The sequence below is a fragment of the Bactrocera dorsalis genome, chromosome 5 (genome assembly GCF_023373825.1).
Source record: "Bactrocera dorsalis isolate Fly_Bdor chromosome 5, ASM2337382v1, whole genome shotgun sequence".
NCBI classification, from domain to species: domain Eukaryota; kingdom Metazoa; phylum Arthropoda; class Insecta; order Diptera; family Tephritidae; genus Bactrocera; species Bactrocera dorsalis.
The window spans coordinates 53,332,431-53,359,015 of NC_064307.1; the positions used below are offsets into that span (position 1 = coordinate 53,332,431).

Consider the following 26,585-nt stretch of genomic DNA (forward strand, 5'->3'; position numbering starts at 1 on the left):
TAATTAGAAAATAGTTTTTGTGCCTTTATTTGTTGTTTAATATTATGACTGAATATATAACGATTACAATACTTACAAATTTAGAATTTTGACAAAAATTTATAAGTACAATGTTGTGCGAAAATAAAATAATTTTGTATCCTGTACTATAACAAATATCTTCCAATTTTAGACTCTTTTGCACCATTTTTCAGTCTATTTTTTTATATACAGTCTACATATAAATATTTGTAACACACACATATATATTGCCAATAATTAGTACACTTGTTGCATTTTGTCAATTCCAAGATCCCTTACGTTTAAATATAAAATGTAAATATTATAAAAGTATTTTATATTTTCACATTTGACTATTCATTATAAAACTATTCGTACTTTCAAATTTTTCTACTATAAATGCAGTGTAAACGCGTAAGTAACATAGATATGAGGTTTATAGAAGTCACAATTTGATGGCGTTGTTCTTTTTGTTTTAAAACTGGATGTATAATTATCAGAACAACTTTTTCAATATATACAGCATTATATACTAATATAACATACATACATATATGTAAATATCGGTATAAGTTTAACTTTCATTTAAGTATCCAAATTCATATAAAATATTTATTATATAAATAATTGCTGCAATCTGTTTAGATCAAATTTTATTTTTATCAATTTGGATATCAGATAAAACAGATCTTAAGAACTTGAAAACCTCAAATTCAAAATTGTTGGCATAATCGGTATTTAATTGCTTTGCATAACGAGGATTAAGGTGACATCAATATGCAGGCACTTTTGTTTATGCGGTAGCTTCCTGTAGACACTTATTTTCTTTCAGTTACTTAATGACGTCTCATTTTGTATATTTGATATAAATATTTTTTTTGAAAATTTAGATAATATGTATACATCGCATACTACAAAATCTGCTCCCAACTGGCAGCGTAGACGATTAATGTGTAGTTGCATTTAAAACCGGTGTGATCGCCCAATCGGGGAATGAATTCAAGTTAGGGTACACCACCGCACCCCACGTGAGACTGAAAACGTACAACACGACTATACTGATGACTGTTGGACCAATACCAGCGATTGCCTGTACAAATTTAAACTCATTTTAATTTTAATTAAAACATTGTATAGCAATATTTAATTCTTATAATAAGCGCCTCTTCACTGAAATATTTAATCCTTGACTTATAAATATTCATAATTTTCATAATTTATTTAGAAGGGACAATAAACTATAAAGTTGTTCAATGGAATAATGAACGCATATGAACATATTGCTAAGCATGTATTAAGACAAAAAATAATGGAAGTATTAAAAATCGAGTGTTAAGAGAGTGAGATGTTAAATTTGCTCGATTAATTAGCAAATTCGAAAATGAATTCACATCAAAGCTTGCCCTATAATTATTGTATAAAAATTGAAGTTATAATATATAGAACTATTCATTAGATATTTGATATATTAGGTTGTCAAAAAAGTCTTGCAGTATTTTCGCTAGTTGGAGCTGAAAGCGCGTAGTTCTAGTTTTATTTGTCACATTCGTGAGTTACAGCGTCGCAAACATGGAGCATCGATTAAATAAAGAGAAAATACGGCATATTTTACAGTACTACTACGATAAAGGCAAAAATGCATCTCAAGCCGCCAATAAAATTTGTGCAGTTTATGGACCCGATACAGTTTCCATTTCCACCGCACAACGATGGTTTCAACGTTTTCGTTCTGGTGTAGAAGTGATCGAAGATGCGCCACGCTCCGGAAGGTCTGTCGTCGAAAATTGCGATAAAATCGCTGAATTGGTCGAAAGAGACCGGCATAGTAGCAGCCGGTCAAGAGCTGGGCATGAGTCATCAAAAATTCATTTCAATTTCCATAAAAAAAAAAATAATTCAATAAAAATACCGTAAGACTTTTTTGACAACCTAATATTTAATTTAAAACAAGCTTTATTAAATAATAATACTAATGTGATAACTTTTATTACTTACCATGTCTTTTGATCTAATATTAGCATAGCCGGCAACCAGTGCATTAGGTGGTGTACTCACTGGCAAATGGAAAGCCATACTGCAGGCAAGACCAGCCGGTAATATCAAGTACAGAGGATGGACTTTAATTGCCACTGACTAAAAACATGGAATTTTTATATACCTAAGGATTTTATAATTTTTTTAAGGGGCACACCTAGTGTGAAACTTCGATTTTTTTTTATACACATATAGATAATCTCAACATTGAAAAATAACATACTATAATTTTAAATTTTTATGTAAAGTATTTTTTTAGCTACACACCTTTAAACACTAAAGGTGTAGCTGCCAATTTTCAATTCAACGAAACGGTCTATTTTTAAAAAAATTTTTCTGAAAATTGCATTTTTCGAATTTGTTGGGTTGGTCACTATAATTTTTTGGTATATAGCCCTGCTCTTCCATTTTGTTTATCTGATAAAAATCGAATTTTGATAGGGCAAAAACTATCAAATTTTTGGTAAATTTTAACTTTTTTTTGAAGGCATATATGTATATATAGATATATATATATACATAACAACCATATATATTTGGTTTCATCAACGAACCATTTACCTCGAATTTTAGTGTGCATTCTTAAACTATGTACCTATAAATGTACCCTTAAAACTTTAAAACAATTGATACAGTAGTTTTTTTGTTTCACAAATTTTCCCTTTTTTAGGATGTCATGTTAGGTGTGCCCTTTAAACAGATCGATGCTTTTACCATTTCAGCTAATACGGGAATAATAATATTTGCGATTGCTACGTTAGAGCTGAACGCCGTCAAAAACACAGCCACTAAAATCACTACCAATAGCAGAACGGGATGGGGAAGGTTCTTTAACACAACCAGGGCGTTGCCAATCATGGAGGCCATACCGCTGACTTTGCTACCCTCAGCGAGTGCGAAACCGCCACCTATGTATGAAATATACGTAAGCGTTTATGTAAGTATGATACCTTAAATACAAAGATCGGTTGTAATATTCATCTTTTTTTTGGCTACGTGTATAAATTAATTGCACATAAGTAATATTTTGGAAAGTATAACTTCCAATAAAAAACTTACCAAGCAAGAAAATAAGACCCCATGGTACCTTTGATTGAATAAATTTCCATGTAACCAACGATGGCGTGGGAGCAGTAGTGAACGGACCTGTTAATTAAAGATAACTTGAAAGTATGTATATTTATCTACAAGAAACTAATTAACTTACGTTTGCATAGGCAATAACGTAAGAAAGCATAATTTGCTGGCAAAACGAAACACATGACTACTACAAATATCGTCGGCATCGAATTACGAATATCTCTGAGAAGATAAAAAATAGTAAGGCATTTTTGTTTTATTATATGTAAAAGTTCAATTACTTTGCGTTGAGCCAGTCAGCCCAACCAGGGAAGATTCCGGGCTTACGTGTAAAATACATAACAACCATGAAGATAAAAAGAATCATAACTTGAATTTCATGCGCTTTCATTGGACCCAATTCCTTATAACGTTGATCGATAACTTTTTTTGCAACATCAGCGCCATTCTGACCCATTCTAACTTCCTCAGCTTCTTTGCTTTTTGGTCGGAATAACCCCATAAAGTGCCATTGTAGCCAAACGAATGTCAGACCCGTGTATACCAACATTGAGGGTACTGAATAGAACATGAATGTGGGGAAGTCCATTTGCTCCGAAGATGTTGGAAAACGACTGTGAAGTGGACATTTTAAAAATTATAAATGAAAAAAGGTTTCAAAAACAGGCCAAACATGCAATGTTTACCCATCATAAATGCCTTTAAAAGTTAAATTTGTTGCTGTGCCAATAATAGTGCCACATCCTCCCATAGACGAAGCATAAGCGATACCCAAAAAGTAGCACAATGTCATTTTCGATGGGTATGGTGGTCTGAAAGGGTTAAATGAAACAAATTTAAACAGATTGCAATATGCTCACAAATATATGTAGCTAAGTATAGTACAATGCATTAATCAGCAGTTAACAAGTAAGGCAGGACTAAATTCGGGTGTTACCGAACAATTCTTGCAACTTGCAAAGATCAAAGGCTGGGAAGTACCTTCAGGTATATAAGGCCTCTTATTTATAAGGGTTTAAGATCAATTTCTTCATTCTAAGTACAAATATGCACCGTTATAAGAACAACATTCTCTCTTATTTTTATTAAGATAACTCACATATTGGCCGATATATGCGCTATAAAGTCACTCGGGAGTTCGGGTTCTACATATTCAGTACTTAGGGGCTTGAACAAATTTAGTTTGACTTACGCAATTTTTAGTTATAAGGTGGCTCAGCTCAAATGCACTATTCGTGTAAAGTTTTCTCTTGATATATTAATTAGTTCATTCCTGATTTTTATACTGGAAAGTGAAAGTTGGTGGAATTTAAAATTTTGTTATATGGGAAGTAGGTGTGGCTGTAGTCCGATTTCGCCACTTTTACATTTTGACATAAGAGTGTTAAAGTAATGCCAGGTATCGAGTTTGGTTGAAATTGGTAGAGCAGATCCCGAGATATGGATTTCGCTTAAAAGATGACCGTGCCACGCCCATTGTCCGATTTTGACACTGGTTCTTATAAAGCTGTTTAATACTTTCTTGGTTGTACAATTCAATATCTCTAGAGTTTTTGATTATTAATTTATCGCGCTTTTGGTAGTTTATAACATTATGAGGGGTGATATCCGATTTCATTCGTTTTCACACTGTCGGTAGAGTTTCTAATAGGATTTATCTTGATTGAATCATTCATTCATCCCGTTCATATATACATATGTATACTCCTATACTTTACTCGATTAGTTTTAGGTGATACATACAATCATTGGGTGGACAAAACTAGTATATGGTACTGGGTAGCAAAAATAATGATATTATTTATATTTACTCGTATTATTATAATCATGGAATCTTCAGTTTAAAACATGTTTTGAACTTACTCTTCTTCTGCAGTATTATTCTTTTTTCCGACAATTTGATATTTAGGCTCCTGTGTCATTTTACATAATCCTTGCTGATTGCGAAATCCAAAACACATACATATGTATATTAAGTATTCATTTGTATTTAATAAGTATTACCGCTTGAAGTTCTTCCAAAACAGCTTGTATAATTGGGCACATCATTGCTGTGCAGGCAGCATTGGAAATCCACATCGATATAAACATTGTCACGGCAATAAGCCCAAAATGTAATCTTTAAATAAATCGTTTAAATAACCATATTACTCATAACTTATTTGCAGGCGAACATTTTTATTATCAGAGTTATCATTTGACACATTTTGGTTTACATTTACACAGTTTACTAATTATATCACACGCATGCATACCTTCTTGGACTGCAACCAACCAACTGAATAACTCGTAATGCCAAGCGTTTATGTAAATTTGAATACTCGACTGCAAGAGCCACCATAATGCCACCCATGAACATCACTAAGGTATCCTTGAAATACAATCGGCAAGTCTGGTCTGAGCTCTAGAATTAAAACGAATTATAGAGCAATGGCATACATTCTTTTGAATATTACTTACCATTATCCCCATAATGGGAAATGCGACTATTGGGATCATAGAGGTGACGTAAAGTGGTAATGCCTCAGTAACCCAATAAACTGCCATAACCAACAGCAAATACATGCAGCGATATGCCTAGAAGAGTCGAGGTTGGTTATTCCCCTTTTGTGTTTTATAGTAGTTTGAAACAAACTACTTTATTTTAAGCACACTTTCTTACCAATGGAAACATAATTTCCGGAGAAGATTATTAAACTTTTAATTTTACTTACCGGCGTGTTGTCCATCAGCATGACAGGGAGGGCAAGGAGTGGTGTTAGGAATACGACTAAACCCTTCCAGTGAAACGAGAAGAAATTTTTGGCATTTTCGCTATATGTGGTAGGGGGCGTTGAGGGATTCCCCACTTCACTGTAATAATATTATAAATGATATTCAGATATTTAATTGAGATACAAGTAAAATATAAGCGAATATTACATTTCCATTTTGAGCATTTATAATCCCCAGGTTTTGATCCTAAAAAGAGAAAAAAGATACATTATTAAATATTGAATGCAAATGACACAAAGCTTGCATATGATAATATGTGTAGTTGGTAAAGTTATTCGAATATCTGTCATAAGTATTGTATAGTACGACCGCTGCTGTATATTTTTCTGGCCTAGGCAGCACTAAGTGTTGCCAGGTGCAATCTGACATTTCCATTGGAAAGTTTAACATTTTTTAGCATAACATTACTCAGAACGTTTTGTCATTTAATCGTGAATTGTTTTATTTACAGGGAATTAAAAAATTCATCTCGGCCAAAAAATAGAATTAACTCGTGAACATTTTCGTGCGATCATTTTTCACAACTTTCAACGTGGATTATCACGACAAGAGTGCATCGATGAACTAAAATCTTTGTATGGCTATGAAGCACCATCCTATATAGCACTGTGAAAAACTATTACAACGAATTCAATCGTGGCCGACGCTCGCTCAACTGACGTGAACTAATGATGCAAGACCGTCATGTAACATACCTTCAGATAGAGGCATGCCTATGTATTTCTCCCACCAGCATACATTCGATATTGCATGAACACCTGGCCCTAAAAAAGGTTTGTTCTCGTTGGATCCCGCACAATTTGACAATCGCTCAAAAAAAGGCTCGTGTGGATTGGTGTAAAGAAATGCTGAAAAAATACGATCGCGGTGCTTCAAAGACGTTTATAAAATCGTCACAGGTGACGAATCATGGATCCATGCGTATGAGCCCGAAACAAAACAGCAATCGACCGTGTTGGTCTTCCAAGACGAGCCAAATCCAACGAAAGTTGTTCGTGGAAGAAGCACTTCGAAGCAAATGGTCGCCTGTTTCTTCGGCAAAACTGGTCATGTGGCGACTTTTCCACTTGAGCAACGTAGGACGGTCAATTCTGAGTGGTACACCACCATTTGTTTGCCTGAAGTCTTCGGAGAAATTCGATGCTGTTGAAGCATTCAAAAACCATGTTTTGGAGGTGTCTCAATCGGAGTGGAAAAAGTGCTTCGAAAATTGGTTTGAGCGCATGCAAAAGTGTATAAATCTTGATGGAGAATATTTTGAAAACCAATAAAACCATTTTTGTTGATAAATATTCCTATTTTCATTATTAGGCCAGATATATATATGGCAGCCCTCGTATAACTAGTAGATATTGAATATTAAATGAAAATACTCCAAGAATGATGAATTTTCCACAGTTTTTTGGAAATAACTACACTTCAGAAGAAACCCAAAACATTATTAATTTGTAGAATTTGAATTACAAACGTTTTTCCTTGCTGTAGTGTCAAAACGCTTGGGTTAGTAAACTTCAGCACGTATGTAAAACTGTTAACTCGTGCTTTTGCAATTGAAGTTTTAGGGCACAATGAAGTACATAAAGTGCATTCGACGACTTTTGCGATGAGTTGAATTCTTCAACAAAGAAGATCCATTAAATTTTGTTCGCGAAATCAAATTTCTGGTGCCAAACGTTTATAATGTTGTTTATCGCGAGCAAAAATTTTTAATTGGTACAAGTTATTCAGGACAGCCATCAACATCAACTGATGATTAACAAGTAAATAAAATGGAGGAATCGATGACTAACAGAACAGAAATCTTACTGGCATTGTTGGAATATCGGAAGGATCAGTAAAAACCGTTATGAAAGATCATTTGGGCCTAAGAAAAGGGAATAACCGATTGGTTTTAAAATCACTAAATTTTTTCGAAAAATTTCGTGAATGTCTGTGAAACAACGCTATGTGACTACCAGCACATCATGAAACGAATTATTAATGGCGATGAGTCTTGGCAGGTCAGAAATCAAGGTTATGCTGACAGTTTTCCTTGATTATCGAGGTGTAGTGCCCTCCAAATTCCTTTTGACCGGCAAAACTGTCAATAAGGAATACTATTTGAGTGTCATTATCGCGAAGCTATTCGTAAAATGAGGCCGCGTGACTTCTGGCGATTCAGCAAACTCAAACGACTGCTCCGGGAACTCGTTTTGAGTCGATTGAAGACATAAAACGTTAATCGTTATACGCATTGAAGGCTATTCCAAAAATTTACTTTTAGCTTTTTCCAGGTTTGGGAAAGACGTCGACCTAAATGTATTGGGTCCAAGGAGATTACTTTGAGGGGAAGGACACAAATTTTTAAGAATAAATTAAGACTTTTAAAATTATTATCAAAGTCTTTCTATTTTTTTTATTATAGTAGTAAATTATGAGGATGACAATACGACGTGTATTGCTAATTTAGCTAGCTGTCAGATAATTTTTTAAGAAAATTTTGAAGACTTAAGGCTAAAGTCTGAGTTAGAAGCTTCAACAAATCGTTTTTTTGAGGATGTCTTTAGGAGGGAAAGAATTAATAGATTAAAACGAAATTTCTGAGATTTATAGTTATATATTTAAACATCATTCTCACATTGTTTGAGTACAAAATCTTTTATATTCGGCTCTTAGGAAGCAATTGCCCGAATTTTTTAAAACTTGAAAAAAAATTGGGTTTTGGCCAATAATTTTCCACTTTATGTTGTTTAAAAATATGTTCAGACATGACTTTTCTAATTTTGTTTAGTTTAAATAAAAGATAATTTAATGCCAAAGATAATAAATTTCGACCCAATTCGATCCGACGTTTAGTTTTTTTTCTATCTTGCCCGCCAATTCAGTAAAATCGTAAAAATGACGAACCGAGAAATCGCGCGTCGAAGTTTTCGCTTTCCCTTCTAGCTTCATTTATAACTTTGGGGACATATTCTTAGATATTTTTTAAAGAGATTTAAGCAAAAAAAAAATTAATTTTTTGAAGCTTCTAAATCAGGCTCCCCCCCTTTAAGCGTTACATAAGAAAAGAAAGAAAATCATACAGCCAAATATTAACACTGACATTTTAGAAGAAAATTTCTTCAACGTGTTATCTTTATTCTACTCTCGCTACATTTTGCTAAAGATTATTAAATATTAGCACACTTAACTGTTGTTTGTGAGACATATAATTAATCGACATAGCTATCGAATTAATTCGTTTGCCATGGTCGTTATCAAAAGGGGGGCCTCTCATCCGAGGCTGTTGGTGGTTTTTCATTGGGGGTGTTTTTTACGTGGCGCGTCCCAAACCCAGCGCACAACCCTATGCAGGGGGATATTTCGCCATCTTACTTTAGCTCGCCTTCAAACGGATGTTCTTAGGCTACCCAGAGGATACTTGGTCAAAGTCCGGAAGTCGTGAGTTGCTTGAGTCATATGTAAAAGAATCGTTTCTGGCCACTCCCAGGTGAATGGCCATCAGAGAACTTTCCTAACTTGCGTGAACTTCTACACATGACTCCATCCTCCCGGATGAACACACTCCAGCTTTGAAAGTATTCGACGCAGTACCCGTCGCGGGAAGCAGAGGAAGAGGAAGACCTCCACTCCGTTGGAAGGACCAAGTGGAGAAGGACCTGGATTCGCTTGGAATATCCAATTGGCGCCACGTAGCGAAGAGAAGAAACGACTGGAGCGCTGTTGTTGACTCGGCTATAGTCGCGTAAGCGGCGTCTACGCCAGTAAAGAAGAAGAAGCTATCGAATTATATCTACATACATATATAAATGGTCAGGATAAGGAGACGAGTTGAAATCCGAGTGACTGACTGTTCGTCCGTCTGTCCGACTGTCAGTGCAAGCGATAACTAGAGTAAAATGTTAAATACTGTACTTTAGTGTTAAATATGAATCGATTCTGTCAAGACCTTGGCCTAAACCTCCCATACCTATTATAGTGACGTCCGTTTATTTGGTTGACGTTTTTTCATATACTCCATATCTCATTGTAGTTTTTGGCTTGATTTTAAAAGATTTTTACCTGTCTGGGACTTCAAATTTGAATTTATAGGACTCAAGTTTATGGTCAGAGTTGGAGAACATGATCTGAACAAATTTGGAGTATCTCAAAAAACCTTTGGCTCGAGTAGCCAATGACCGAGTCGTTTAATTGAAAGCAAAATGTGACCAGGGGGATATTAAACTTAACTTAAGACAAGAGTAAAGAACTACAAATTAATCCTTGGAAGTGTTTCACTAAGAATATTACGCCAAGCATTTGTCCACGAATATTAAGAACTATGTACATTTAGAAGTTCTAAATGACTAGAATATAACCTAGAATTCCATCGTAAATGCAAAACGTAAATTTGTTAGACTGGATTTAATAACTAACTTTCCATACCACAAAGCCATTTTCCAATACAGACTTAACTAAAGTTATAAACATTCGGATCTCAACAAAAATAAGCACGCCATCAGCTATATTCATATGTAAATATAACATAGGGAGGAGGGTTCAAAAATATACGTGCAAAGTACGTAGTTTTATATTTCTTAAAATTCAGTGGCTTATCATTTCTATCAATATATTATTGTTAAACCAGTATAGATTATTTATTTGGTGAAATTGATAAATATTGAAAATCATATTTCTCTTTGGGCTTTGATGGATCTAACAAGATGAGTTTATTTAAATTATTTTCTCTTGCCTTTTGTCATGCTTACAAAGGTTAAACGAAAGGACCGTGTGGCCAAAGAATATAATTAACAACAAACTTAGCAATAACATAATATTTCAACTTTAAACTAAAGTTTTCACATAGCTGAATTCTGAGTGACTGTCTGTCCATTCGTTGTTAAAAATCGAAAAAACGGAATGACTCTACCAGCAAATCTTATGCTATCTCATTTATAATTTGCCGTCGAGTAGCCACCATTTTGTTATCAAAATATCAATATAAAATTTTTCTTATACGTTCAACAACAAGCATACGTATGTATTATATATTACATGCCTGAAATAAAGAACTTATCAATGTGTCTCCGTTGTTTGGCCCACTCCCTTAAGGTTAGTGCAAACGTCTCAGTTTTCATCACATCAAGTAAAAAATGTTTGTTTACTCTAAAGTCTAGATATACAAGTTTGCGAAACAATAGAGGTTATTATCGAAGATATCAATAGGAATATCACTATTTTTTGACTTTTTCCTTCTGGTTATTGGTGAATTTTAACTAGTCTCCAAAATGCGAATTTTATTCAATGACTGAATATATATTAGGTTGTCAAATATCTACCTTCCGCCTTTTTGTCTTTTGAATTTCGCGGTTATGTATAAAGAGAGCTCGTATTTGGCAATACTATACATCTTTGAAAGGTCTTGACATAACCTACAAAACGACGCTATGCATGATTAGCTTGGATATTCCGTTCAACAGTTATGACGTGTAAACATGAAGTTCACTAACGCCGAAATTCGCGCTATTTTAAAGTTCCTTCCTACGTTAAAGGCAAATCTGTTAGAAAAACTTTCCGTGAGATTAATGGTGTTTTGGGGGATGGTACTCTATCACTTCGAACTGCGGAGGAATAGTTTCGACGAATCGGAGCGGGTGAAAACGACACTATGGATAAGCCAGTCGGCGGAAGACCCGTGCTGACGAATACCGTCAAATCATGGAAAATATCGAGTTAGACCGGCATGTGGCATCTCTTGACATCGCCCAGAAGATGGGAGTTAGTAACCAAACCATATTAAACCATCTGCAGAAGGCTGGATACACAAAAAAGCTTGATGTTTGGGTGCCGCATGAACTTTCTGGACCGCAAAGAACTTTCTGGACCGAATCAACGCCTGCGATATGCTGCTGAAACGGAGCGTTCTCGACCCATTTTTGAAGCGGATGGTGACTGGCGACGAAAAATGGATCACATACGACAAAATCGAGCGAAAACGGTTGTGGTCGAAGGACGGTGAATCGTCTCAAACAGTGACCAAGCCGGGATTGACGGCCAGGAAGGTTTTGCTGTGTATTTGATGGGATTGGAAGGGAATAATCCACTATGAGATGCTCGCATATAGTCAGACGCTTAATTTTACCATCTCCTGTCAACAGCTGGACCGCTTGAAACAGATGATCGACCAGAAGCGTCCAGAATTGGCCAACAGAAAGGGTGTAGTGTTCCACCAGGACAACGCCAGACCACACACTTCGTTGATGACTCGTCAGAAGCTAGGGAAGCTCGAATGGAAGGCGTTATCGCATCCACCATATAGCCCGGACATAGCGCCAAGTGATAACCAACTGTTCCTGTCCATGGCGTACGCTCTTGTTATGTAAAGTTGAACTCAAAAGAGGCTTGTGAAAAGCTGTCTGGCTGTCCGAGTTCTTCGCAAATAAGAAGGGGGGCTTCTACGAGGGGGGTAGTATGAAGTTGCCGTTTAGATAGAAACATATTAGTGAACGAAATGGTGTATATTTGAACCTAATCCGATCACTGTAAAACTTTTTATAGAGCATTGAATAAAGAGCAAAAAATCGGAAGCGAGATAACATACAGCCTAACACTATAGTATTAATATTTTTTTTTATATATTTCGATTGTATTTAGAAAAATTTATATGAATTTCCAAACATACATATACTTATGTTCATACATATGAACGCATGTGTTGCTTTATGTGTAGATATATTTAAATTCCCACAATTATTCATTAAGGTCATCTTAATTGGGCTTTCGATCGGAATTTTTTTCAATCACAAACCAATTTATTGACCAGTGGCAAAAATATCGCGACAAATATAGACGCATATTTTACATACATATGTATGTATGAATGTACATGTGTATAACGCTAAATAAACTTAACTGCATATAACTTAGCTCCATTCTGTGATAATTGAAAGCAGTATTTAATTTAAATGAATGAACGAATGTATATTCCATTTTTTAAATTTAAATGCATTGCATATAGATAACTACATACATATTTACAAAAATATAGACATATTTACATACAAATACATATATATGTATATAAAAACTTCGGTAATATTGTATTAATTTATTTGTTTCGTGCTAGTTGTCACATGTGCGTACAAGGCATAGTGGATAGTCAGCTAAGTACGTATGTACATTTAGATAGGTACCCCGCCAGTATGGCTGAACAGTGAACCACCACTGGTTTCCTTTCTTTCCTTGTTTATGTACCTACTTTGACTTTATTATTTTTTACCCCGTTTAAAAGAAATTAACTTCTCAATTCTGAAGTCTCCATTTTTTAATATAGTGAGTAATGCTTTAAATGCCCCACATATGTATGTATATTTAAATGGAGTAGTTATGCAATTGCTTTCCGCAATTTGTACTAACTGTCACGTACTCTGTCGATATTATTCCCATTTTTTATGAGTTATTGAGAGTTTATATAAAACATAACGATATGTTCGTTCATTCTCTCTCGTGAACTACTGACTGCACTAGTTATTTTTTAGATGTAAAATCACTAGTGAAAACCCACTTACTTATATCAGCCGCACCGAAATGTGTACATACTTTTATATACATGTGTAAATATTTACAGCGCGTGACCATTTAGTCGCCACATCGGTTCCAATATGTTGTATAAGCATATCACTTGTTATGTATATCTGTTGACACCTGCTCACGGATCTAATACCGAGTGAGTTTTAAAAACGACATATCTACAAGAATGCTCATACGATAAAATATGAAAGTATATAAGAAGATACATATACATAAGTGTATAAAATACACTGCACGCACATAACTTCTTATATTTTTATTTTGAATGATTATATAATCAATGGATGACGGTGGCAAACGCGTAAAAAACTCAGATCGAAAATACTTAACTAAGAACACTCACCACCAGCAGCGAGGACAATCAGTTGCTATATTTACGCAGGCGGTATAAAAAGTAAAAATAAAAATATTAAGACAAATATCAGACGGTCAGTTTAGTATTAGTGAATGTTTTTAAAGGGTTACGTAACTGAACAAAGCTGATGCCCATTGGAACGTCGATTACGCACATGACAAAATTTGTATATATGAATATGTATATATTTATTTATTTAAGTGTGCTAATAGATATGGCTGCTGTCAGCTTAGTAAAAATTGTTAAGATATTGTTTTGGAAATTGCTTCATGAATAGATAGAAAAAAGGCTTGTTATGTGCAGAGGGAGTGTTTAGTAAACAATACAAACCAACTAAGAATAGAATGCACTTTGCTTCGCGGTGTTACCAATTAGTTGCTGATTACTGTAAATAATTGGATAGTGTTAAGAAGGGTACAAAACGTACTGAAATAAGTTACATATATCAACACTGGATTAATTTGACCGGCGGAGTTAAAGGGAGCAATGTAAGTGCTCTTACGTTTGAATCGTGGGAAAAGAGATATCAAAAAAGTTGCAAAATAAAATAGCAGTCGATTGCGTTATTATGCTGGACATGACAAACCTTATATGAACGGAAGGGTGTAAAATTTCGAAAAGAATTGAAGAAACATTTTTTGCTCCTTGACTAGAAGTTTTCTATTGATTTATAGCAATGACTGACGGCAGCGTTAATCCAGATTAACTGTATTAATTAGGATTATTTCAGGAGTTAATGCAGATATTTGCGTTGAAGAAAAATGATGGATTTAGCACTCATTGTTTGCCGTTCAATAAGCAACGATAACAAAGCAATGAAAAAGCCATAATTTTCATCGTAGCTTTTCTTCAAAGAGCTAACGTAACAAGTAAGGAAGGGCTAAGTAACGGTGCAACCGAAGATTTTATACTCTTGCAACTTGCAGAAATCAAAGCCAGGGAAATACTTCAGTGTAGTATATACATATATTCTTTTATAATTCATACACTGACCGACATATTCGACCTAAGGTTTGTTAGAAAAGCGAAAACCATTATATGTAGTAAGTATGTGGGAGTCGGGGTAGTATCGACCCGATTTAATCTGTTTTTACTATTAACATGCCATAAACTAAAACTATTTTTTCTTGGATTTCATAAACTACCTCAAATACAAATATTAATCGTATCAAGTAAAGTCAGTCGGATATTCGAAAATCCTGATATTAGTCATATAGGGGCTAGGTCTAGTTTTCGCTAATTTTATACTACTGTGATCAAATTGAAAGGTGAGTTTTTAATTTATACTTCGCGTGTTTTTCGAAACGATCATTTTTTTTCTGTAAGTTGGTAGTACTGTTAGTACTATCTGAATTTATTGAACAAAGAAGTGCAATAATACACCATCTCCTACTGCATTGGTTCCTGTAACTTCTGGCTATTCAGCGAATTCACATAACCACTCCAAGTATACCGTTTTGACTCAATTGAAGATATAAAAGCTAAAACGAAGAAGGCTCTGATGGCCAAGTGGTATGATGACTGGAAAATTCGTTGGCACAAGTGTATATACAGTAGTATATAACCCTGTATCTAGGTTTAGGTGATACAAGTACGTACAACCATTAGGTGAACAAAACTACTATACTCTGTAGCAAAATGTTCTAAGAGTATAAAAATAAACCAGAGCCAATCTTACAAAATCTATAATAGTACATTTTATTCAAAATAGTCTCCTTCTGCTTCAATACAGGTTTTTGCACAGTTCAAAAGCATGTCGAATGAGTGTTTTAGCTCGTTTGCCGGTCTGGTCGGCAGTATGCCGGTGGAAGCCTTTTGAATGGCCTCTACGTCTGCATAACGCTTTCCTTTCATGAGCAAATGCATTTTTCCGTAAAGAAAGAAGTCGCACGGTGCCATGTCAAGTGAATACGGGGAGTGGTTAATGGTTTAAATGTGATTATTGGTCAAATAATCGATCTGAGCAATTTGTGGTCGTCAGTAAATTTGTTATGAATTTCAATGATGATTTCGGCTGATTGTTTGATGAATTCATGCACAGTTTCGATGGAATTTCCGGTGATCACGTTTTTTGATTGGCCGACATATTGATCGAGATTTACGTGCTCACGACCACTTTGAAAATGTTGAAACCACTCGTGCACTCTGCTACGGGATAGGCAATCATCGCCATAAATTAATTTCATCAATTGAAACGTTTCGGTAAAGTTTTACCAATTTTAAAACAAAATTTAATGTTGGCTCTTTGTTCGATGCTCATTTTCGCATCGATAACACAAACATACTGACACTTAAAACACAATTACTTCACTTCCAAGTCATGAAATTCTCACTAGACAGTCGGTAAAGATAGCAGATTCTAACTCATTGGCTTGTGATAAGGAGATAATTTTAAAGTCTTTTGAAAAATATTTGGAGCAGCATATACTAGAAATTAATACTTCAATAAAAGAGTAAGAGGATAGCAACGTTTACAACATTATATTACATCTATAACTGCTTGCACTTTATTACTAAGATCGCGCTAGGATTGGCAGACCAATAAAATTAGAAAAAAAAAATTTGGACAATTTTTAGCGCGACACAAAGTTCATAGTGCCCATACAGCAGGACAACTTTCCATTGGAGGAGCTCATAACAGAAGTTAGTACTTAAATTAAAAAGTAAGAGGATAGCAACGGAGTCGGCTTTAGTATACCATCCTACGATTTCAGGATTAAAATGGGTATGATTGGACTGAGGCGATCTGCTTTTTACACAATTATCAAAAGTCTACTTGAAAGTCACTTCGCTTGGTCGGTTAAATGATAATCCTTTGCAGATTTGGTCAGATCTTAAACAGCAGTTTTCAAAGCTATTTTACATAGCGTATAAGCATTTAACGATTGTCGCGACATCAGTATCTTCTGAAAGACTTTTTACGAAGGCTTCTCATGTGTTAAGTCAACAGCGAAATAGACTGCAGGCAAAACGTGTAAACAAAATTTTATTTCTACAAAGCTTGGCCAAAAAAAAGGTGGGATTTATATACTATATATGTAAATAAACAAAATACTTTATTGTATTTATTTTTATTGAAAGAATTTTTCGGTAATTTTATTCGATGCATTGAAAATATCGATGTATTTATACGACATATCGAAATGCATCGATGCAATATTCCGATGCATCATATCGGGAAAAACATCGATGTATATTTTTAACTTGTATCCCTAATTTAGGTCAACAAATTTCCTGTATACCAGTGTAATATAAAATCAAGCGAACGTTTGAAAATTCGTATATTAGGAAAACTCTTTACCCAATTTTACCCATTTCTGACATAAACTGCATTCTGTTTTCATAAAAATATGTTTTCCAAATTTCAATACTAGACCTCACAAATTGATCGAAATGGAAAATGTGAAAATAGCTACCAATGGGCAATAAAAATAAAAATAATTATAAAACGCAAAGGTGATTAATGTATTGTATCTTAGCTTTATTTGTAACACTGCTAATGGTAATATAATTATTAAAAAATATGGTTTGTTTTCTTCTTGAAAATCCTTTGAGTAAGAACAATTTTGAAATTGTTGTAATATTGATACACCGATTATAGAAGTATTCCATTTGCATATAACTATTTGCTTCAAAATAGGCCACAGTATATGTGATTACCATACTATTGACACTACAAGTATTTCACTATTCAGATCTGAAAAGAACCTACAGTCGCTTAACCTTCGTAGCATATATGTTTCTCGTACTTGTACACCTCATTTTGGTAAACACAATTTTCAGTCTCACGAAATTGTTCTACTCATTCGTTAACCAATAATTAGGGATCAATTTTATATATTGCATTAAGTAATTACAGATACAGATACAGGTAAGCATACTATGTGTGGTAAGTATTGTAACTGTAATGGCTTGAATATGGCGCTATTTATCAATATTTTATGCTGTCGATAACCTTCCTCCCTAAGTACAATTAATGTGTTCGATGAATGGCAGCTCATACGGACAAAAAACGCAAAGAAATATTTATATATTTATAAACATGTGGTATATACTCAATTCAGTTCAGTTATCAATCTCAATTGCGACCTCTTTAATAACCTTAAATGTTCGTATCATCGACATTTCAAAACCTACTGATTGTTTTTATGGCACGAAATTTTTGATTGCTTTTGAGTGGACGTAAATATTAAAAGGTTTGGATTTTGTACTGGGAATAGACTTGTTATTAGAATCCCGATTTACACACTCAGATAATATTTAAACTTTTTGTATAGGCTAATTGAAATCTATATACCACAGAATGCAAAGCACATGAGCCGGCATAATTGACGTAAGGTAAGACTACATATTTAAACTCCTCAGATTTTGGATGACTTAAATCTATCTAAAATGTGAATTAAAACTAAAAATAATTATAGTAACTTTATTCGGCAAAGAATTACTAATTAAAATATGACACAGGTAGAAACTTTTATCTGCCGATCTGGTTAACACAGAAACATTGCTGTGATAACAAACCATAAAAACTCATATAAAAGCCCAGAAGTACTTCGAAATTTATAACTTGACTCTACGAGACTAAGTTTTATGAATCAATCAGATTCATACTAAGCCATTCGGGTGTGTTCATACTATTGTGAACAAAAATTACGAAGTGTAAATATTCCTTTTTTCAAATTTGACTCTAGGTGCTAAGTACTTTTAGATGGATTATTATACCGTTGAGGCTAATCACAAGTTATCTATCGATCTATATGGATTGTGCATTTTATTTCGAGCCGGAATTTTACAATTACCGTTTGTTAGAATGTTGTTATGGTCATAAAATTGTCATAAACTTTTTTGCTGGTATACAAAGAAATAAGAATTTTTGTTCAACATCGAAACAAGACTATATAAAAGTAAAATTATTTTTAACTGATAATACCTATCCACACCACTCAAGAAAGTTAACAAAAAACACAGGGAAATCCTATTCAATTATCTAGCTTTCGCTAGATTGACGTCAAAACATCCATATTTTCAGTCGTCTGCTTAAAAACATCTCGTCATTTTAGGCATATCAGAAATTAAAAAAAAGTGATTCCATAAATTTCCTTTATTGAGGTTATGACAATTCTACCAAATTAAAAGTAATAACATTGTTTTCAACTGTTCGCACTTTAAAAAAATCGATCATCTTAGTTTTATAAATCAATAAAATCAATAGAACCACTAAATATAAATAATGTGGCAGCCTCATGTTCGAAGTCAAGAAATTATCGATTGATAACAAGTCATTAAAAATTTAAATTGAGAATTTCCTTATTATTACCCTTATTATTATCACACCTTAATTAAGGGCTACTATTTGAAGTAATATTGCCACCGTCATAAGTATTAAACGTGTTTCCAAAGTCTTTCAAGAATAAATTTGAGTAAAACATTAAAAAATACACATCTTAATAACACATTGAAAGCATTTTTTAATTATGAGATAAGAAAGAAATCATTTAAAATTTAATTAATTTCCTTTATCATTAATTCTGCGTACCAAGTATTATGCAATAGAGTTGGCACACGCGTTTTAAAGAGCCTTCTAAAGTTGAGCATGCTAATTTTCGGTGATTGAAATATCACCTCATACACAGTTAATAATAAACTTGGTGCCAAATATATGACATTATTATTAAAATTTTTCATTTAGTGTATTATCAATAAATCCAGTTTATTTTTTCAATTGTTGCTAACGCAGCAGAGTAATTTTATTTTCAACACTTATATTTGGCCGAATGAATACGCATTGATAAGATTGTAAACCAATTATACTCGTACTTGTACACAAAAACAGAGATATACTGTATGAGATATACTGTATGTATATATAATTGGCGAAACGTATGATCTATTCGAGATCTTTTAAACTGATATTTAAAACTGGTGACTTGTGGTACATATGCATATGTACATTTGATTACCCAAACATTTACTTACTGATGTCATTTATTTATATATCTTTGTATAAAAATTGATTATAGTCTGATTTGTGTGTCAACTACTAATAAAATGCGTAATCTATGCCTAGTAAGAGCAGGAAAGAAATGACGTAGCTTATAGTGATGATAAAGATTGATGTCTACTAAAATTGAAATAGATTCCTTTTCATTTATTATAATTTAAATCTTATCGATTTGGGTATATGGATAGGAAGCAATCAGCCTTACGCGTGTACCTCTGGCGTCATATGACAGCAGAAGTGAGTGATATTCACGAAAGATAATGATTCCTTATTTTACCATCATTGCTTTGATACGCTCAGTGTTAATGACTAAGTTTCATAACAGTAATATTACAATAAACATACTCAAACACAGAGTATTTTACGAGCTTTCTACATAGTTCTGTACTCCGTCTGCAATATGAATGAATCTTATTGCGACATACTTACAAAAAATGTATGTATAGTATATGGTTTGCGTTATACTTGAGTTATTTACTTAAAAATACATTGAATCAAAGGTTTGCATACGCAATAGACGAATATAGAAATAAATGTCTATATTCATGCATGTGTGCATATGTATATTAAACTTATTTGAGAGAAAATTTACCATAGAGGTCCCTCGCTTATACAATCGTTGCACTAAATTACAATCTTATACGTTATTGTGGAACTTACTTATGGCACTTTATATGCCTTCGATTAATGGCGTTTGTGAACGTTACAGTTGTCCGTCCCCATCTAAGAACTCGTCTTTTTTTAGCCAGGGAACACGTCTATCAAGTTTCATTACGATTTCAATTTTCCTCGTCATATCTCGATTAGTTTTAGATGATACAACCCCCGTAAGATGAATAAAATTATTATACTCTTTATCAATATGTTGCAAGAGTATAAAAAAGTAATGAAATTGTGATAGTGAATTCGAATGAGGTGAGCGATAAATACTCATACGTTTACATCAAACGGTTCACTATTTTATGTGCATTAAAAAACCTCTGTGAATATTTAGTTAAGGGATCAATGATCAAAACCAGCAATACTTTAAGCTGTGCCTGCTATGTTACCGTATCGTAAAGATTTGATTTGCTTTGTGAATATAATTAAGGTGCATTACAAGGGTCTATACCGCGACTGTCCCATCCAGTTAAGCTTCTGAACTATATTTTAACATTATTGCATGCTAAATGTATGTATTTTCGTTAAAATATGCGTTCGAAGTGCCGTTGGTGGGGAGTTCCTTACCTAAATCAGATGATTTTAATGAATAGAAAAGGCGCAAATATTACTCAGTGCATGAGTTATAATAAATATAGAATTGAAAATATATTCTCGAGTATACCTGAGTGATGTCATAAGTTTGTGCAATCAGCCTAACCTTTTCCGCGCTCAATATACCCTTTTCAGTAATCGGAATATCACTTCCCACCTCGTCTTAAACCGTTAAGGTTGGTTTAAATATGTGGCGTTTTAGTGAAATTATGTGAAAATTCTTGCTTAAAAATTATGTGGTTTAGCGCTTAATGTAAACGAAATCGATTTCTATTTTGGAGCGAACCTTATATCCCTAATGAATTCCGATTCTCTCGTTGACTTTTTGCACATCATTTCAATCTCAACTCTTTAATTGAGTTTATGTCAGATACGTCTTGTTTAATGATGAAATATATTTCGCTGACGGAAAGTAAAACATAGTAATAAAACTAAATTAGTCCATGACATACTATATAATATAAGTTAATAAGATACAAATTTTGGAGGATTTCATTTACTATTTCGTTGAATAATGAATGTTAAATTCCTTCGCAACATTTAAAAAAAACTTTTGCCAACAGCTGAAGGTACACATTTTCCCGGCTTTAACCCTGGAAGTGCAAGTATTCGGTTATTAGTTATAATATTACGAAAATAAACCCTAAATTTATCAGTATTTCTACAATTTATTATTTCTAATAAAAAACTTAGTGTAAAAACTTAGATGACATTGATATCATTCAAAGTTGTAGATAATTTCGTCTATCTTGGAACCAGTATTAACACCAACCACTATGCACGTCTAGAAAACGAAAGCATAATAACTTTTGCCAACAGGTGCAGCTTCGGATTTCGTAGGCAATTAAGAACTAAATTCCTCTCTCGGCGAGCCAAGACCAAACTCTATAAGTCACTCATTATTCCCGTCCTGCTATAAGATGCAGAGGCAAAGGCGAATATCGCATTCGATGAAAAGAAGAGCTGTCTGAGATATACGACGACGTTGAACTAGTTTAGCGAATTAAAAGATAGCAGCTATGCTGGCTAGGTCATGTCGTCCGAATGGACGAAAACACTCCAACTCTAAAAGTATTCGACGCAGTATCCGCCGGGGGAAGAAGAGGAAATCCTGTACTCCGTTGGAAAGAGCAGATGAAGAAGGACCTGGTTTCGCTTGGAATGTCTACGCCATTAACGAAGAAGAATAAAAACTTAGAGGATATGCTCAGTGGCAAACCGTGGAAGTAACGGCGAGTTCGTTCGGAGTCGAACGGGAGCTACATTATATTGTTGATGTTATGTTGCTTCTGCCAAAATGATAACATTTGTCCAAACTTTCCTGGAACGGGTAGGTTTTGGTAAAAAACATTTTTTCCGGGGAATTTGATAACAATTTCCGGGTGTTTTTTTGTCACAATAAATATATTAAAATGCCCGTTGCACTAAGAAAAAAAGATAGCATTAAACTTCGTGAATTTAACATTGTCTGCGTTACTTTTTATTTCCATTTTCATTATTTTAATTAAAATTTTGCAATATTTATCAACATTTTGCCTAAGTTCAAATCCTAGCACAGCTTTAAGTTTATTCTTTTTTAATTTTTATAAACAATTTTTTATTAATTGATATTTTAATTTAATTTTCATATTCGTCAAACCATACATACATTTTTGTTATTCTAATTTTCCCAATGAGGAAACGGTTGAGAAATTTGTTTTCATGATGGTAAAATTTTACTTTGTTCCTTTTTAGAGTGATATATGTATTTTATAGTGTTCTTTTATAAAGCTGAAAATGTTTTTTTATGATATGGTGTATTTTTAATATCGAAGTTGCGCTTTTTCGTTGTTCGATTTTATGTATTTACATTTTAGAATAACTAACATTTCTGCCTTCTCTATTATTTAAGGAGAATTTATTGAATAACCATATTTTGGTCGAAATGCACTTTAAGGATCTGACACCATTACATATGTATTCAGCTATTTGCATTTTGATCTATGGATGAGATAGTTTTAACTTCCGGTTTGGCGGTTGATTAATTGAGCATTTCTTCAAGTTTTAGTAAACATTGATTGATTGATTGAAGAGAATACTTGCCAGACAAATAAAAGAAATGTGATAACTTTGTACTTTTGCTTTCCACATTCCTAGAATTATTGATTGGATAGATGGATGACACACATAAATGAATGTGTGTGAAAATTGATTTTAAAGTACGTGAATGTATTTAACATTATATCAAAGTCAAAATACTTGATTAAAAAATAGTCTGATACCATACATATATGTAGATTTATTGGATCTTAAAACGTTTTAACTGTAATACTGTTACAAAAATGTATGTTATATTTTATACACTTTTATTAAAATAATATTTACATAATTGAATGTAATTTGTGGTTGACATATTATAATTTTTATGCACATTTGTATTAAATCAAATTTTTCGCAAATGCAATACTATATAAACCTCTGACTCATTCAAAGCCATCTACGCGAAACAAATCGCAAACTTAACGACAATTGAAACTAAATATAATTATTATAAACGTTTAAATAAATCACTGCTAAAATATCCCAGTCAATTTACAATATGTTCAAGTATGTTAAAAGTAACATACTGAAAGTCCACATCATTCCGTTAGGTTGAAAATTTTAATCGGGGTCAACGAGGTCATTATATGTCAATGTAAAAATTTAACATGTTTTATGCCAACAGTTGATGCAGTCAAAACAACTATACACATTTACTTTCCAATTTTAAATTGAGCTGTTCTTACTTATGAAATATTTTATAAGAGTAGAACCATTTAATGCTTTTACGCCATTTTATTTCTGATAAGCATTGAAACAGCTGTGTAATTAGAAGAACTGTAAGTTACAGGTTGGCTTGAATTCTTCAGAAGTTTTTTCAGGTCTATTTAAGTAAGTATTTTAACCAGCACTGAATTCACAAATTATAAATATTTTTAATGATATCGCACAATGGTATTCATTTTGTATTTCTAAATTCTAATATTAGCTGTACAGACAGTTACCATTCAGAATCAAATGGGCGGGGCATCAGCTCTTCTTGATCTTGATATGAAGCCATGTAAGACATTGGGCGAATGGAGTTAAAATGAGTTAGTTCAAAATATTTTACGAGTATGGTACAAGGGGTCCAAATTAAAGGTTTCATTTAAATAAATAAAACTCTGAAACACAGCAATTTCACTGAATAATGGCGTAGTTTTCTTCACACCTTCCAACGACTCACATCAAGAAGCACTGGCGTAATGGATTGTGTGTGAAAAAGCATTATGAAAGAGATAGCATCATTTATGGCTGATGCCCTAAGCGTTAAGACAGGGCTTGGTCTGAACAAGCGCAATTTCATTTTTTAGTAGGGAAAATATGACCTCAAAAAGTATATTTCTAAAAATTCTAATCTTTACTTATTAACATACAATAGTAAAGGACTAGTAAAATGGCACCAACAAATTGCAATGCTTTGTTTAAGAGTTTGACCTCTTAAATTCACTCAACTTTGTAGATTTTTATGTAGGTGATCTGGAAAACTGGTTAGTTACTATAGTTATAGGACGATCCACCAGGTTGATTACTTGCCTTATATTTTAAGTACATAGTTAAGTTCGAAATGTTTGAAGTATAAGGAAAATTCACATAAAGGGGTCATAAATTATGTGTTTCAATATTTTTAATTTAATTCATTAGAAAACTTTAGCAATTTTCATCTACATATCACGTAGTCATATATTTTATAAAGATAAATTTAGCAGCAGTGGCATTCCCGCGACAAAAGTAAGTAAATATTAAAGTAGAAATTATTTACATGTATTTAAAGAACAAAAGGTACCCTTGCCCTATCATACGTTTGTACAGACTGACTTTTATAATACATACATATTAAAGTGCACAAATATAGTATATATAGTCGTATTTATGGTACATATGTATGTATGTGTATGTATTTGCGCATTGCTTACGCCACAAACTGCCGCAGAGCGCTTTTCAATACAGCCGGAGAATACAAATATTTAAATATGAGCATTAACGATTTCAGATGTTGTTTCTTACAAGTATCTGTACATACTTTAGCAACCAGTGAACTGAGTTTGTTAATTCTAAAGGTATCTATGTAAGTATATTCTTTTTAACAACTTATTATGCATTTCCTATGAACGCAGTAACGGAATTCAATACAATATATTCATTAGTGCTGCCGAGTCAAATAAGTAGGCTCTGCTGTATATTTGCACGTAAGTATGTCTATGCTCATATTGGTATATATGTACATATGTACATACATAGTGTATCAATTCGTATAATATGCAAGTATGTATATATGTACCTAGACATATTGTAGGTAGACATGCACAAATCATCATTTGTGTAAAGCGACCATACACGTGCCACATTATGTGATTCATTCAGATATATAGAGGATACAAATGGAAAATAATATTTCAATTAAAAATATAATAGGCATATCAATTAAGTAACACATATTTTTACATATTTTCCTGATCAAAAACTTCCCACATTTGTATTTTGTATATGTATAGTATGTATATAAAGTACAAAAATCATGAACCGCGATACACGGAAAATGCTCAGCTGTGTATTTTTTCTGTTTCATTAAGTAAGAATTTATTGGCATACATATTATTTCACAATTTAACACTGTCTGGGCAGCCATCACGCACATCTCATCGCTAAGAACAGCTTTTATACAAACTTTTATAAATCGAATGCACGTTTTCTTCAACTTTACCAGTTATGACAAGTATTTTTCACTGAAAATTGTACTTACTTGCCGCTTTGTATAGTAAGGGTATTGGTGCGAACGAACGAGCACTTCTCCACAAATATCACTGCACTTTTTCACAATATTTCGACCAACTTGTTGGACGTAAGGAAATGTAATTTTACTAAAATTTTGGAGGAAAGAAATGTTAAAATTACGTTAACTTCAGTGGCAACACCAAACGCACCAAAATTAAACAAAAAAACTTCACTTTTTTAAAATGCTTGAACAGAAAATGCAATCAACAAAATGCCCCTACTATTTTACACTCTTTCTGTGTTGGGGGTACACACGAAAAGCAGGAAATATTTGGAATATGTAAAATATTTACCAAACGTCAAACTAGCTAATCGTAATAAAAGTACAGGTAGACAACGTACGCGGACGTGGTGGCCAATGTAGGCGATGATTCGGTGTCGACACCAATATCGACAAATGCGAAGGCGATGGCAGTTAGCGAAGTACTGACTGGTGGCACTGGTGTAACTAGCAGTGGAGGTATGGCATTAACGCGGCATTTGCTGTCAGCTGTTGCTTCGAGAGTGCGCGAGAATTCCTCACAAGAGAACTGCAAAAGAAAGAAAATAAATGTAGTATGTATATGTATATTCGAGTCACATTGATAACGTTATGATTCTGTTTGTTTTCGCTTAAGAATATACATACGTACGTATGTGTACATATATGTGCGTTTGAATATTTGTACTTAAAAGTGGTGTATATGTACATATTTATTTATTCAA

At 33.4% G+C, this 26,585-nt stretch overlaps 1 protein-coding gene across 5 annotated transcripts; it reads right to left on the reverse strand.

Annotated features, from left to right (window-relative positions):
- On the reverse strand, positions 1–26,381 carry LOC105227708 (protein I'm not dead yet). 5 transcript variants are annotated; one of them, XM_011207200.4, is made up of 15 exons: positions 26,174–26,381; positions 25,849–25,966; positions 6,037–6,075; positions 5,829–5,967; positions 5,575–5,691; positions 5,370–5,518; positions 5,119–5,233; positions 4,978–5,051; positions 3,801–3,926; positions 3,396–3,728; positions 3,242–3,336; positions 3,094–3,180; positions 2,749–2,942; positions 1,996–2,133; positions 1–1,090 (listed from the first exon to the last, which is right to left on the reverse strand). In XM_011207200.4, exons 3-15 carry the CDS (start codon positions 6,051–6,053, stop codon positions 947–949), a joined length of 1,728 nt encoding a protein of 575 aa, XP_011205502.1. In that variant the 5' UTR covers positions 6,054–6,075; positions 25,849–25,966; positions 26,174–26,381; the 3' UTR covers positions 1–946. The 5 variants fall into 5 exon arrangements, with proteins under 5 accessions (XP_011205502.1, XP_029407736.1, XP_019846618.1 ...); XM_029551876.2 differs by having other exon boundaries at positions 26,223–26,377; XM_019991059.3 differs by lacking the exon at positions 26,174–26,381 and adding an exon at positions 26,030–26,137.
- Between the last annotated feature and the right edge of the window lie 204 nt (positions 26,382–26,585).